Raw genomic sequence first — 13,401 nt, forward strand, 5'->3', positions numbered from 1 at the left:
AACTGAAACTTCAGGGGTGGGAGTAAATAGTTCAGTGGTATAGCACATGCTCGAGGCCCTGGATTCGATCCCCAGTACCTCCATTAAAAAATAACACAAAACAAAAAAAACTGAAACTCTGTACACATTAAACAGTAAATCCCCATTCCCCTTTCCTCCAGATCTTACATAATTTTTTTTCTATTGAAGTATAGTCAGTTTATGATGTCAATTTCTGGTGTACATCATAATGCTGCATAGTTTTTAAAATAATTTATCTGACTTCTAAAGTTTTCTGCTTTTTCACTCTTTTTTTTTTTTTAATGGGTGGAGATAATTAGGTTTATTTATTTATTTATTTTTAATGGAGGTACTGGGGATTGAACCCAGGACCTCATGCATGCTAGGCATGCACTCTACCACTGGGCTTTCCCTCACCCGAAAGTTTTCTGCTTTCTTAGGTGATAACATTTTAAATTTTAGTTTAGCCTTAGAGTCTGAAATAAGTAGAATATTTGACAAGATAATTTTTCATTAATTTTATGTTGTAGTAATTGTGGGTAGTGTTGTACCTTTTACCCCAAGTGCAGTAATCAGTTTTTCCCATTAGCTTAATTTTGTATAAATACATGATTATTTATTAGATAGTCACTGACTGAAAATGATTTTTCAAAAATGATTTAGAAGAAGAAAGTACCTGAATGAATTGTGAATGATTGTCAAGGAGAATTGTAAATAAGTGAATTGCTGAGTGGTTTTTGAACTATTAGATTTTAGAATATTTATTGAAGCTGGATGCAGAATTTAAAAATGAATGAAAACATTGTCAAATAAAAATATTTTCGGATACAGTGGACTGCAAATGAAGTAGAAATTATTTTTGAGGTGTGAAAAGTGGAATAAAATGCTCAGAAGTGAACATAAAGAAATAAAAGTTTCTCATGGTGCTTCAAATTATATAACTAGAATGTGAAAAACCAATAACTAGAAATACTAGTTTTCAACTATTTTGTATCATTTAGGGTTTGTTCAGGCTATCTCCTAGCTCCATATTACTTATCAGCTAATGGAACTGATTCTTAGTACTAGACATGAACATTTCAAACCTGTAATTTTGGTCTTCTACATAGGAACTTAAATTTTGACCGTACTGTTTCTGAGGTCAGTGTATTTATTGCAGAGGAGTGGAAAGTAGAGGAAGTTGAGAAACTAAGCCAGCTATCATTGTGAAGGCTTAAAAAAAGATTTTTAACCTCCTCTTCGAATATCTTTAAGTGAAAATAGAAAATGACTCTTTAACTCTGATAGTGCTTATAGCATTTTAACTTATTATTCCTATATTCTGTGTTTTGCTTAAATTTTGTTTTCTTTGAAGTTTAATTCTTGAGAGTTTCCCAGTCTTTTTGAAAACATAAATTTTTGTTGGCAGTGTGACCTGAGGCAAGTGACAACTTTTTTTGAGCTTCAAATTCCTATTTGTAATTTGAGAATAATTCTGACAGTTTTATATGTGTGTGTATATATATATATATTTTTTTTCCCCCAGTGGAGATACTGGGGATTGAACCCATGACCTCGTGCATGCTAAGCATGTGCTCTACCACTGATGAGCTGTACCTTTTTACACTTTTTAAAATATATATATATTTCTTTCATCTGACAGTTGAGGTTGTGTTCATGGTATTTATGTAGTAAGCCTTGTTTGTAATACAGTCTAGTTAAGGGCTTGACAGACACTATCATTTGATCATCACAGAAAGTGTACTGTGATATAAGTTGTCCAGTATATAAGTAATTGCCTTCCAAAATGACTGAAATTTGTGCTTTTACATATTAAATATTTGGGAAGTTTATTAAAACTACATGATAATAGCACTGCTAATTGCAGAAACAATTGTGAGATAGGACTGATTTAAAGGATATATAACTTTGATTTCTAATCTTAGCCTTGTTACTAATTTGCTCTGATTCTCGGTAAGCCAAACAGATTAGTTAACCTTATTTTAAATTTTCTGTAGTTTGAGTATTCTATTAATTGAGCAAGTGAAAACTTTTAAAACAAGAATGAAGATTGCTGTCTGTTAAAATACAGGCTCATGTATATGTGGGATTTAAAGAAATGCAAATGATAGAATGCAAATAGGCACTTTATATTTGCTTTTTTCAAAAAATATTTTTTCTAACACATAAGTTTAAGTAAATGTAAGAAAAAGAAACTTGAATATCACATACTCATGTTTCTTCTCTTGTTTGTTGCCTTGTCAGACCATTTGAACCGATCTTTGGTTCAGAAAAATCTCTGTGTTACATGACTGGCTCTAAGGAAGCCAGAGGTCAGAGGAGACTTCACATGAATATTAATGGGAATGTGATATGAACTGTAGACATAAAGTCAGATTCCAAGGATGAGGAATTAAGTTTGCTTGGTTTATATATTACTGAGGGAAGAGAAAAGCATTTTCTGTATCAGGGCAGAAAAGTCAGGAGTAATCCAGGGTTTGTGTAGTACATAGTTGGCCAGTATTTCATACCAGTGGAGACTGCAAACTACAAAGCAGGTAGGGTGACCACACCTCCCATTTTGTTCTGGACAAAGTGTACATCTGTTTTCTGGAACAGATGTCTCACCCTATTTTATTCTCAAAAATGTCCTGGTTTGTCTGATAATTTTTCAGAAGAGGTCAGAGATTCACTGTGTGCTTTTGATAGTTTTTTTCTATATCATTAACAAAGCAAGAGAATTATTAAGTTGCTACTAAAATATTTGTTGTTGAATTAGCTATGGGAAATATACACTTATAGGATTAACAAAAACTTGCAGTTTACTAGCTAAAGGAAATAAGGCTATTCTATACTTCTGAGTTGGAGGAAGGAAAAAAATAGAGCAGTGTTAGTAATAATGATAAGAAACATTTATATAAAAGTTTGCATAAAAGAGTAGTTAAAAACATAGACTCCAGGTCCAGGCTGCTTACTCAGGTTAGGCCATTTTCTCATTGTATAACTTTGGGCGAGTTGTTTGACCTCTCTTTCTCAGTTTCCTCATTTGTAAATTGAGGATAATGCAATATATGTGATAATATTGTTATTGTCTATTTTAAAGGATTGTTAAGAGAATTGGCAGTGTAAAACACAGTATCTGGTACATAATAAATATGAGGGCTGCTGCTTTCTTATATACTTATGAAAGATAAGTCTCATTTCAGTTTTCTGGTCGTTTTCATTTGTAAGTAACAAATGGTTTGCTGACTTGACTATACACAGTAGGAATTAAAAGAAACCCTTTTTTGAAAAAATTTTTTTTATATTCTGTCTTGTTTGGTTTATTTATGTCTCATCTTAATCTATGCCTGCTATTTCCTTTGTTTTATTTTTAATTTTTTTATGTCTTACTGAAGTATAGTTGATCTACAATGTTGTGTTAGTTTCTGGTGTACAGCATAGTGATTGAGCTGTACATGTATTTTTTCATACTTTTTCATTATAGGTTATTAAAAGATATTGAATATAGTTCCCTGTGCTATACAATAGGACCTTGTTGTTTATCTATTTTATATATAGTAGTGTGTATCTGTTAATCCCAGATCCTAATTTATCTCTATCCCCTTGCCACTTTCCCCTTTGGGAACCATAAGTTTGTTTTCTATGTCTGTGAGTCTGTTGCTGTTTTATAGATAAGTTCATTTGTATCATATTTTAGATTCCACATAAGTGATTTCATATACTTGTCTTTCTCTTTCTGACTTAATGTCACTTAGTATGATAATCTCTAGGTCCATCTATGTTGCTGCAAATGGCATTATTTCATTCTTTTTTATGGCTGAGTAGTATTCCATTGTATATATCACATCTTCTTTATCCAGACATCTGTCAATAGACATTTAGTTTGCTTCCATGGCTTGGCTGTTGTAAATAGTGCTGCTATGAACATTGGGGTGCATGTATCTTTTCCAATTAGAGTTTTTTCTGGACATATACCCAGGAGTGGGATTGCTGGATCATATGGCATCTCTATTTTTAGTTTTTTAAGAAATCTTCATACTGTTTTCCATAGTAGCTACACTAACTTATAGTTGAAAGGGATTATTTTGATATTTAGTATTGCTGTTTGAGAGTTTTTTTAGTTCTTTTTTATAGTTAGCTATTGGCTTTATCAGATGACCAATTTGAAGTAAAATGACTTAGTAGTTTGAGGACTATTTAAATTACTTAAGTGCTAGACATATATTAACAGGGTTCTTAATATTTAGCAATAAGGTTCATAAATTTCATATGTAGAGCTTTCTAAGGAGAAGTCTAATTTTGATTATGTATTCAGAGCAACCCATGAGTCCCCAAAAGTTAAGGCACTAATCTATAGACGCCTCAGATTTTTGTTTTGTTTTGTTTTGTTTTTAAGTACTCGTCAGCTGCCTCTGACTGAGGTAGTGAGAATTTGAGGATATGTCTTGTCTTTCCCTCTGATACCAGATGACCAACAGTAATAGCTTTTTTTTATTTTATTTTTTATTGAAGTGTAGTAGTAACACCTTGATTGACAATGTTAGTTTCAGGTGTACAGCAAAGCGATTCAGTTATAGTAATAGCTTTATTGATGAATAAACTAAAGATTTTCTTCCAGGTATGAAGTAAATGAATCCTGATTCTTGACAACTTGGGCCAAATAACTTAGGGTGGTCCAGTTACCTTACTATTCAAGTGTGAGCCCCAGTAAACCCAGTGGCTTGTTAGGATACAAACTCTCTGGTCCTATCCTGAACTGCTGAATCAGAATCTCCATTTTATCAACATCCCTAGATGATTCTTATACACGGTAAAGTTTAAGAAATTCTCATACAGCATATAAATTTTACTGTTGGTCTCCTGTGTGCTAGTCACTGTTCAAGATCCTAGAGAACAATAAACCATAGGCAGGGGTCATTGCCATTGTGGAGGTTGCAGACAAAATAACTCAGATTAGGATAAATTCTTTGTAATAGGGGGTAAATTTTATTGCATAAGCTACCATGAATATTTTTTTAACTGAAAATTAGCTGTACCCTGGCCCTAGGATCGAAATCATTACAGAGCTGAATTGACTTTTGCCCTGGGGACTCTAGGTCTTATCTGGTGACTATTTACTATATTCATTTCTTCTGGATTATTAGCTATTCTAGGGAGAACTGGGGCCAGGGACTATTTGGCTTGGTGAGGAGATTTATAATATTCCTTAAATAGTATGTAACCAATTGTCTTAAAATTTTCTGTAAGATAACTATAGTATAGTGGCTAAGAGTCACTATAGTGTAGTGGCAGACTCTCCAGACTGCCTAGCTTCAAATCCTGGCTCTTTTCTTTATTAACTATACAACCTTGGGCAGATTACTTTACCTCTAGGTAACTTTTTTCCTTATCTGCAAAATGTGAATGATACAATTTAACTGTAGTTGTTATGAAGATGAATTAAGTGTTTCATGAATGTTAGTTAACCTTCTTTGTCAGAAAGGGTAAAAAATTCCCAGTTTAATTTTCATTTTTACTTTCCATATAATACTCCTAAGTATCTATTGGTAGGATCCTGAAGTTTTTTTATGCTCAGTGAAATGACAAGTGTTTGTTTTGTGCCTAGTTTGTTTGCTTAAGTACTTAAGTAGTTTGGTGGTCCTCTTAATATTGGAGATATAAAAATTAAACCTGGATGGTTGCCATGCCATGAGGCAAGTAAGTTTAATCAATTTATATACTTTATTTCTGTTTTTCAGCATTTGTAGGGTTAAGTGGCATGGGATTTCTGGTTCTGATAGTAAATAGGTAAGTAAACCAAATGGTTATATATGACCAAAGAGATGATTTCACCATATTCATGGTGACTTTTTGCATACTCTTGGTTCTGTTACCTTAAAACTGCTCTCTTATGAGAGTATCCTGTTGCCAAGAAATTGATGTTTCTCTTTTTTCCTTTCATTTATCTCTCTACCCAGATAGGAACTGTCATAAAATGGGCCAATGTTGAGGACTATTTTTGGCTTATTTAATGATGGCATATATTGTTAGAAATAGAGGTGTTGACTGATCTGTCAGTTTTTCAGACTGACAATTTGAATATTTTTGTGTGATTTGAAAGTATCTGGTGCTTACATATTACATTTGTGTATGTTGGCAGATAGTTTCAGCAAGCACTTGGACAATTTACATCCTTTAATAGATGTTTTATATAACTGTGTAGCCTCAAGGGCTTCCTTCTAGTTCTGTGGGAGAGAGAAGGATTTTTATGGAGTTCTATATTACACCTTAGTCAAAAGACATGGTTATCCAAAATTTAAATGAAAAAATAAGCCTTTGTTCTAGTTAAACTGACTTGTCAGATTCATTATTGTGTCATTTTAAAGACTGTTCATTATAGAAAAACACATCAACTTTTTTTGATGAGCATTTTCAGTTTCCAATTTTTTTTATGTTAGGTAATTCTATAAAGGGCATTCTTGTGTGTGAAGCTCTTAGGATAAAATTCACTGTAGTAGGCCAAATAGTGAATGTCTTTAAAGTTTTTTATATTGATATTGATATCGGTCCCTTTACAAAAGGGTTATGACAGTTTTTAGTATTGCTCAGTTTACTGCATCCTTGTCAGCAGCAGGCATTCTTATTTGTGAAAATTAACTATACAGGTTAAAGTGAAATAATTTAGTTTACATTTTTTCAGTGACTAGTGTAATTGAACGTTTTTGCATGTTTATTAACTTTGCGGATACTCTGCTACAAATTGTCTTTTTACTTGTATCTGCTTTTCTTTCTTTCTTTCTTTCTTTCTTTCTTTCTTTCTTTCTTTCTTTCTTTCTTTCTTTCTTAAGTATAGTCAGTTTACAATGTTGTGTCAATTTCTGGTGTACAGCATAATGTTTCAGTCATACATATACACACATATATTCCTTTTTTATCATTTGGTAGGCTCTATAAGCTTTCTTCTCTGAAGACAGTAGTCTTTTTATGTCACTTGCCAAGAATGATTTTCCCAATTGATGTCCTTTAATTTGGATCTTAAATATTTTATCATACATTTTCTGATTGTAAAAGTAACAGATGTTAATTGTAGGAAAATACAGAGAAGCACAAAAATGAAAATAAAAATTGTACTGCTTTGAGACAACCAGTAATAACACTCATTTTTAGTTTTTCCACTTTTTTTATGCTTGTGAATTATTTCACAGAATTGTTATTTCTGTAATACGATAGCAATTTGCTCTATTACTTTTCCAGATGTATTCAAAATGTGAACGTTTTCCATGTCTTCTACAATATTTTTCCTCTATTTTAAATCTTTATTTTTCAATAATTATAGATTCACAAGGAATTGCCCCCTAAAAGGATGATACCATGTATCCCCCCCATTTTTTTTTTTGAATGGAGGAAGTAGAAGTGTCTTTATTTGCAGATGACATGATCCTGTATGTAAAAAAAATCCCAAGGAATCCACTTTAAAAAAAAGCCTACTATAGTAAACAAGTTTAGCAAGGTGGCAGGATAAAACCCAAAATATATTAGCAACAAACAACCTGAAAATGAAATTCATTGAACAATTCCATTCACAGTAGGCTAAAAAAGAATAGAATAGGAATACATTTAACAAAAGAAGTGAAATACTTGCACTGTGAAAACTGTAAAACAGTGCTCAGAGAAACTGCTGAGGGACGTTTCATATTCATGGATTAGAAGACTCAATGTTTTAAAATGGCAATACTCCCACACTGATGTACAGATTCCATGCAGTCCCTACCATAACAGCTGATGTTTTGGATAGAAACTAACAAGCTGATCCTAAATTCTTATAGATATGTAAGACTTACAATAGCCAGTACCATGTACTTTTCTGCCCAGATTTCTTCAGTAGTAACACCTTGCATAATTATAGTATGGTGTAAAGACAAGCATATTGATATTGGTACAGCCCACAGAACTTATCCAGATCTCATCAGTTTTATATACAATCTAGTTTTAAGACTCTAGGGTATTCTGTATGTGGCTGGTCTACAGTTACGTGTGTCTTTCATTGAATAGGTTATTTCTTATATACTAGGATAACTTGTAAAAAGGAAATACTAGTAATTATGGATTATTTTAAGAATTAGGAGAGGTTATAGATACAAAGTATTCAGTACAGTGCCTAGCCCAAAGAATTGCATAACATGTTTGCTTTGGTTATTGTAGTGGTTATGGGTTTTCTCACTCCATCGTGTGAAAGCATTTTCCATTTTGATATTTTTTCATATTTCATCAACACTAAGATGCACATTGTTGCACACTGTAACTTCTCTGAAAATTGGGGTGCATCTTACAATATTTTATGTGTGATATTTTAATAAATAACAATTTTTCTTTGATAATATTAGTACTACTTTAGATTTAATACATGTAGTAATGTACCTTTTTAAATTTGAGTCTCTGTGTAACTCACTTTATCTAGTGAGTGTGTCATGATTTCCTTTTTTTCTGGCTGTTTGACTTAGGGTTATTTTCATTTCTTGGCTCTTAAAAATAATACTAGTATGTGGGAATGAGTCGTAACACTTTATAGTCTCCAGTAAAGAATAAGTTTGCAAATTTTATGCCAATATAGGAATTATTTTTAAGTTCTTTGCTAATCTAATAAGTGTAAAATGGTACTTCATTTTCCTGTTTGTGTGTATATGTGGATTTTTTTTTTTTTAGAATTTCATTTTCCCAGTCTTTATTTTTAGTTTTTTGTTGCAGTTTTATAGTTCTGTAGTCATCCAGCTATCTTTGTGGCTTGTATTTGTTTCTTCAGAGCTAATTTTCTATGAAAATAGTTTACATTTAACTTTCAACTTGCGATTATTTTGATATGCATTAGTGTTTGTGTAGTATGCTTTTGAGAGTGAGACAGCCAAGTTACCTTCTATTCAAAACCAACATATTTTATAAAAAAGAATATGGAGTATTTATACTGAGTGTTAATTACTTTTTAAGTGTTATTACTTAGTTCTTAAAATAAGAAATTCTTACCTTTGTTTATAGTTGAGAAAATTGAGACTCAGGTGAGTTAAGAAGTTTCCTCACAGTCACACAATTGTTAATGTTAGAGCTGGGTTTTGAATTCAAGTGTGATTCTAGAACCTCAACCATTATATGTTTAGATAATAATTATTACTTATTTTATTTTACTAAAGCCACATACTAACTCTGCATAGCAACTTTAAGTTAAGGATATTTCCGGTAGGTATATGGCTTCTTTGCTGTATCTTTTTCATGTACAGCTCTTATTTATTAAATGGATTTTTTACCCTTTCATTGTATTTGTCAAGATTCAGAAGTTTGATTTTTCTTTCTGAGAGCTGTAATTTTATTATTTGCCATTTTTGGGGGTGGGGGGAGTAGGGACATAACCAGTATTCTCTAGAATTGAGGAAAGGGAGGGAGGGTAAGTATGTAAATACATAGATTCTCTTGTATTGAAGTGCTTAATATCAAATGAAATGCTGTTCTCATGGCAGGAAGGCTGGACTCTTCACGGTTATTTTCTGCCATCAGTCAGAAATTAAGCTATACCTCAATCCCCAGATTACATTCTGTCAGTCCCATCAGCTCTGAAGGCAAAGTGATGAGAGGTTACTGCCCTGGTGAAGAGGTGGGGGGCGGTGTATTGTCTATAGAGAATTTAAAAACAGTAATAAAACTGACTAAAAGCCAGGTGTTTGTATTATCCTATACCTGGCAGTTCTAAACAGTGTCAGTGATAAAATACTATCCACTAACACCACCATTTCAGGGCTCCGCCCTTGTTTCTAAGATATGAATGAACCTTGATATGGAAGAGGACATTGTGTCTGAGCTTTCTCCTTTTTTCTAAATTGGGTTTCAGCTCATAAAAGGAAGCAGTCCAAAGATATATGGCAAACTGCAGAGTGTAATTAAATGATGTTTCCTTGGTTCTTACTTACAAGTTATGTTAGTCATGTTAATTGTACAGTATGGAAACTCACTCAAAGAAACTCAAGTGAAAAATCAGTTTGTTAGATTAAAAGGGTACATGGGAATTTCATGGGATGTAATTGCAGGAAGTACAGTGAGGCCTCTCAGAAGCTGAGCCTTCTCAGCAGCTCTCTGGGGCCTCTGCAGTTCTCCCTACCCACAGTCCTGCTTTGGTTGGTTATATTTGAGTCTTGGTGTTAAAGGCTGGGGTTTTGTTTGTTTATTTGTTTGTTTGTTTTTTAAAACCCTGTGAGCCAGGGTCAGTTGTAAGAACTCCCTGCAGGTACACAGAATTCATGACAACCTCCTAATAAATGGTTCAGTGTGTGCCAGTTATTTTTTATGAAAGTCGAATTCCCAGTACCTACAGATCATAAGCTTCCTTGCTCTTTGAATCTGTCTTCTGATGCCTGCCATCCAGGGGAGGGGCCTTCAGCTAATGGCTAAGACAATTAAAAGTAACTTTCTGGAAAGGGAGTAAAATTTTTGGAGGGACATTAATGTACTTGAGAAGGATCAAGCCCTGTTTACTTGAATGTGGTGAGAGAAATCTGTGCATCTTGCTTTCTTCCTCTCCTTCAACTTTTGAATAAATATTTTCCTCCCCAACCCATGATCCATTTCTGCTTTTCACCTTTACGTGTGTCTGTGATTAGATGATGTATATAGAAGGGCACTTCACATGGTACTGTGTTAAATAGTTATGTTTTAGACATTAAGAACGCACACTTTCAGGACAAATGGGAGAGTATATTCTAAGATAAGGCAGAATGCTGTTTTTGACTTGGGGGAAATTTTTCCAATTATAGAATCATTCAGGCTCAAAGGTCTTTGTCACAGCTTAGATGGCAATAAAAACTATATACTCTGGAAAACTGCTTTAGATAACTCAAAAATTTGCTCTAGATATACAAACACAAGCTGATGTCAAAGATGTGAATACTTTTAATAAATTTTGTATTTGTGAATAGTGAGTAGGTTGAGGTAAAGCAGTATTTCTAAATTAATAGTATTTTATAGAGATACTTTTTTATTGTATAGGTAGATGAATTTTATATATAGATATTTTAAGCTCATCTGCTTAAAAGATTTATATTTTCAATTTGAGCCAAAAACTTTAAAATAGTGCTTATTTAATATTATTAACTTACATAGTATCATTCAGGATTTTCTTCACATTTAAGTAGTGGGAAAGTCTTTTATCTAGATTTGTAATTTTAATGCGTTGAATTTTAAGTATTACAACTGGATCTTTTAATTATTTAGCAGGTAACATCTAAAGGAACTGGTTTAAATCCTAATGCCAAAGTTTGGCAAGAAATACCTCCAGGAAATACTGATGCCACTCCAGTAACTCATGAAACTGAAAGCTCTTGGCATGAAACAGCAGCTACATCAGGGTCTCATCCTGAGGGTAAGTCCTAAATATTTCATCAGAACAAATCACATTTTGGTTAAACATATGGCCAAACCAGTTTATAGAACTTCGGGGGTACTTCCTTTGATTATTGATTAAATGTATTTCTAAAATTTAACATGAAGTTTGTATACCATTCTTACTTATCCAATATTAATGAGTTGCCACTAATTTCAAACAGTAGTTGTATCTTTGGGTTCAGCATTTAACCCATTTATAATAACGATTTTTTTTTAAATTAGTTTTGATCTATACCATCATTGGCAATGCTGTTTACTCACTGATCTTAGACATATGACTTAACCTCTGTGTGCTTGTTTCCTTCATCTGTAAAACATTAATAGTAATGAATTTTGGTATAGGCTTATCTAATAATTAAGTGAATAAAGTACACAAAGCTGTCTGATACATAGATAGTATTATCTAAATTTAAGCTCTTGTAAGGGGGGAGGGTATAGCATAAGTGGTGTAGAGCACATGCCTAGCGTGTAGGAGGTCCTGGGTTCAATCCCTAGCACCTTCTCTAAAAATAAATAAATAAACTTAATTATATCCTTCCCCCTCAAAAAGGAAAATAAATTTTTAAAAATAAAATAAATTAGCTATCGTTAATCATTTTAGTTTATCCATAATGGTCAATCTTATCTCCCTTGGAAGAGAACTCTTTCTAAAACCATGTGGACATTTTCCCAACTCGTAGAATTCTCTGAAATCTTATTATAGAAGACAGGTGCACAGAGTTCCAAAAGATAAGATTTAAAGAATTCCTGTTTATTTTCGATATATATATTTTTTAACACAGGTAACAGAGAGCTTTCGGATGATATGTGTAAGGAATATGAAGTAATGTATTCATCTTGTGAAACCACAAGAAATACTGCAGGCATTGAAGAATCAACCAATGGAATGATTTTAGGACCAGAAGATCTAAATTACCAAATATATGACGTTTCTGGTAAACTTTATGGTTTTATTAGTAAAATGAGAATGCAGTATGCTAGTCTTTTCCCCTCCTCCCCTTCCCCTTAGATAAAAGATACCTAAATTACAATTTTTCAAAGAGTTCAAGTTTTTTGGTCTGTTAATTGAGATCAGTGCAAGTTCTATCAATTTTTCCATCACTTTTGTCACTGTGAAATGCATTTGTAAGTGTAAAATTGCAAGGATTAATTTTGAGAAAAGGGTTGTATTAAAAACATAGTTCTACTACAGTTCAACTTGTGAGATTTTTTTTTTCATTTAATTAGCATGGATTAGAAGTTGCTTGGATTTAAAATGGATGAAATTTAAAAGAAACTAAAAATAGGCCATAGACCCTGATTATCTAACTTTATTTTTCTAATTTCAAAAGGGCTTTTTTGGAAAGTAAGTGTAAGTAGGCTCTTCTATTGCTGCTTAGTTCTCTAACTTTAGTCAAAGTAAATAAACCTTTGTCTTCAGTTTCCTTATTTAATATAAATATCTGAACTAGATTTCTTAGGTCTGTCAGCTTGTAAGTTGATTTCTGAAGTGGAATAGGGAGATGTTTCCGTATAATAATTTAAAGTGGTTAGGTTTACTTCCTACTTGTCATAATATATCTAACCACTGGCTACTTTGAACATAGAGTTGGTTTAAGAGAAGTTGTCACCTCTCTTAAACCAGTTGGTATTTTAATAGGTTTGCTATAATGACATTGAAAGGTTAAATTAACTTATTCCTCATTTAACCAACATGTGAGTGAATAATTTTTGTATTAGAGGGGTTGCACATACTACATAGAAATAGAATGCTGCTTATATTCATTTTTAATAAGATTAAATTAATATCTAGTATCACTTTGAATCTTGTAGTAAGACAAAGTAGTGGTAAAATCATGCACAGAATTTATCTTTGCATACATCCTATTGTCTGTGTATTTAAAGGGAATTAGCCTACTTAATCATTAATGCTTTTTAAGAAGAGGACATATTATATGCTTTGAGCCTGTAATGTTTTGTGTAAGATTCTAATGAGAGACTGATGGTTTTCCAGACTGGAGTGCTGAAAAAAAAGTCTCA

At 32.6% G+C, this 13,401-nt stretch overlaps 1 protein-coding gene across 6 annotated transcripts in view; it reads left to right on the forward strand.

Annotated features, from left to right (window-relative positions):
• Positions 1–13,401, forward strand: part of LARP4 (La ribonucleoprotein 4) — a 61,586-nt gene that overhangs the window by 3,792 nt on the left and 44,393 nt on the right. For 4 of the 6 annotated variants that reach the window (XM_032492795.1, XM_032492797.1, XM_032492799.1 and 1 more), the window contains exons 2-3: positions 11,212–11,359; positions 12,165–12,317. In XM_032492795.1, coding sequence (XP_032348686.1) covers positions 11,212–11,359; positions 12,165–12,317 — 301 coding nt within the window. Of the gene's footprint in view, positions 1–5,720; positions 5,770–11,211; positions 11,360–12,164; positions 12,318–13,401 lie in introns of all 6 variants that reach the window. The other 2 variants (XM_032492798.1, XM_032492796.1) reach the window with 2 other exon arrangements.

This window comes from Camelus ferus, chromosome 12 (assembly GCF_009834535.1).
Source record: "Camelus ferus isolate YT-003-E chromosome 12, BCGSAC_Cfer_1.0, whole genome shotgun sequence".
NCBI classification, from domain to species: domain Eukaryota; kingdom Metazoa; phylum Chordata; class Mammalia; order Artiodactyla; family Camelidae; genus Camelus; species Camelus ferus.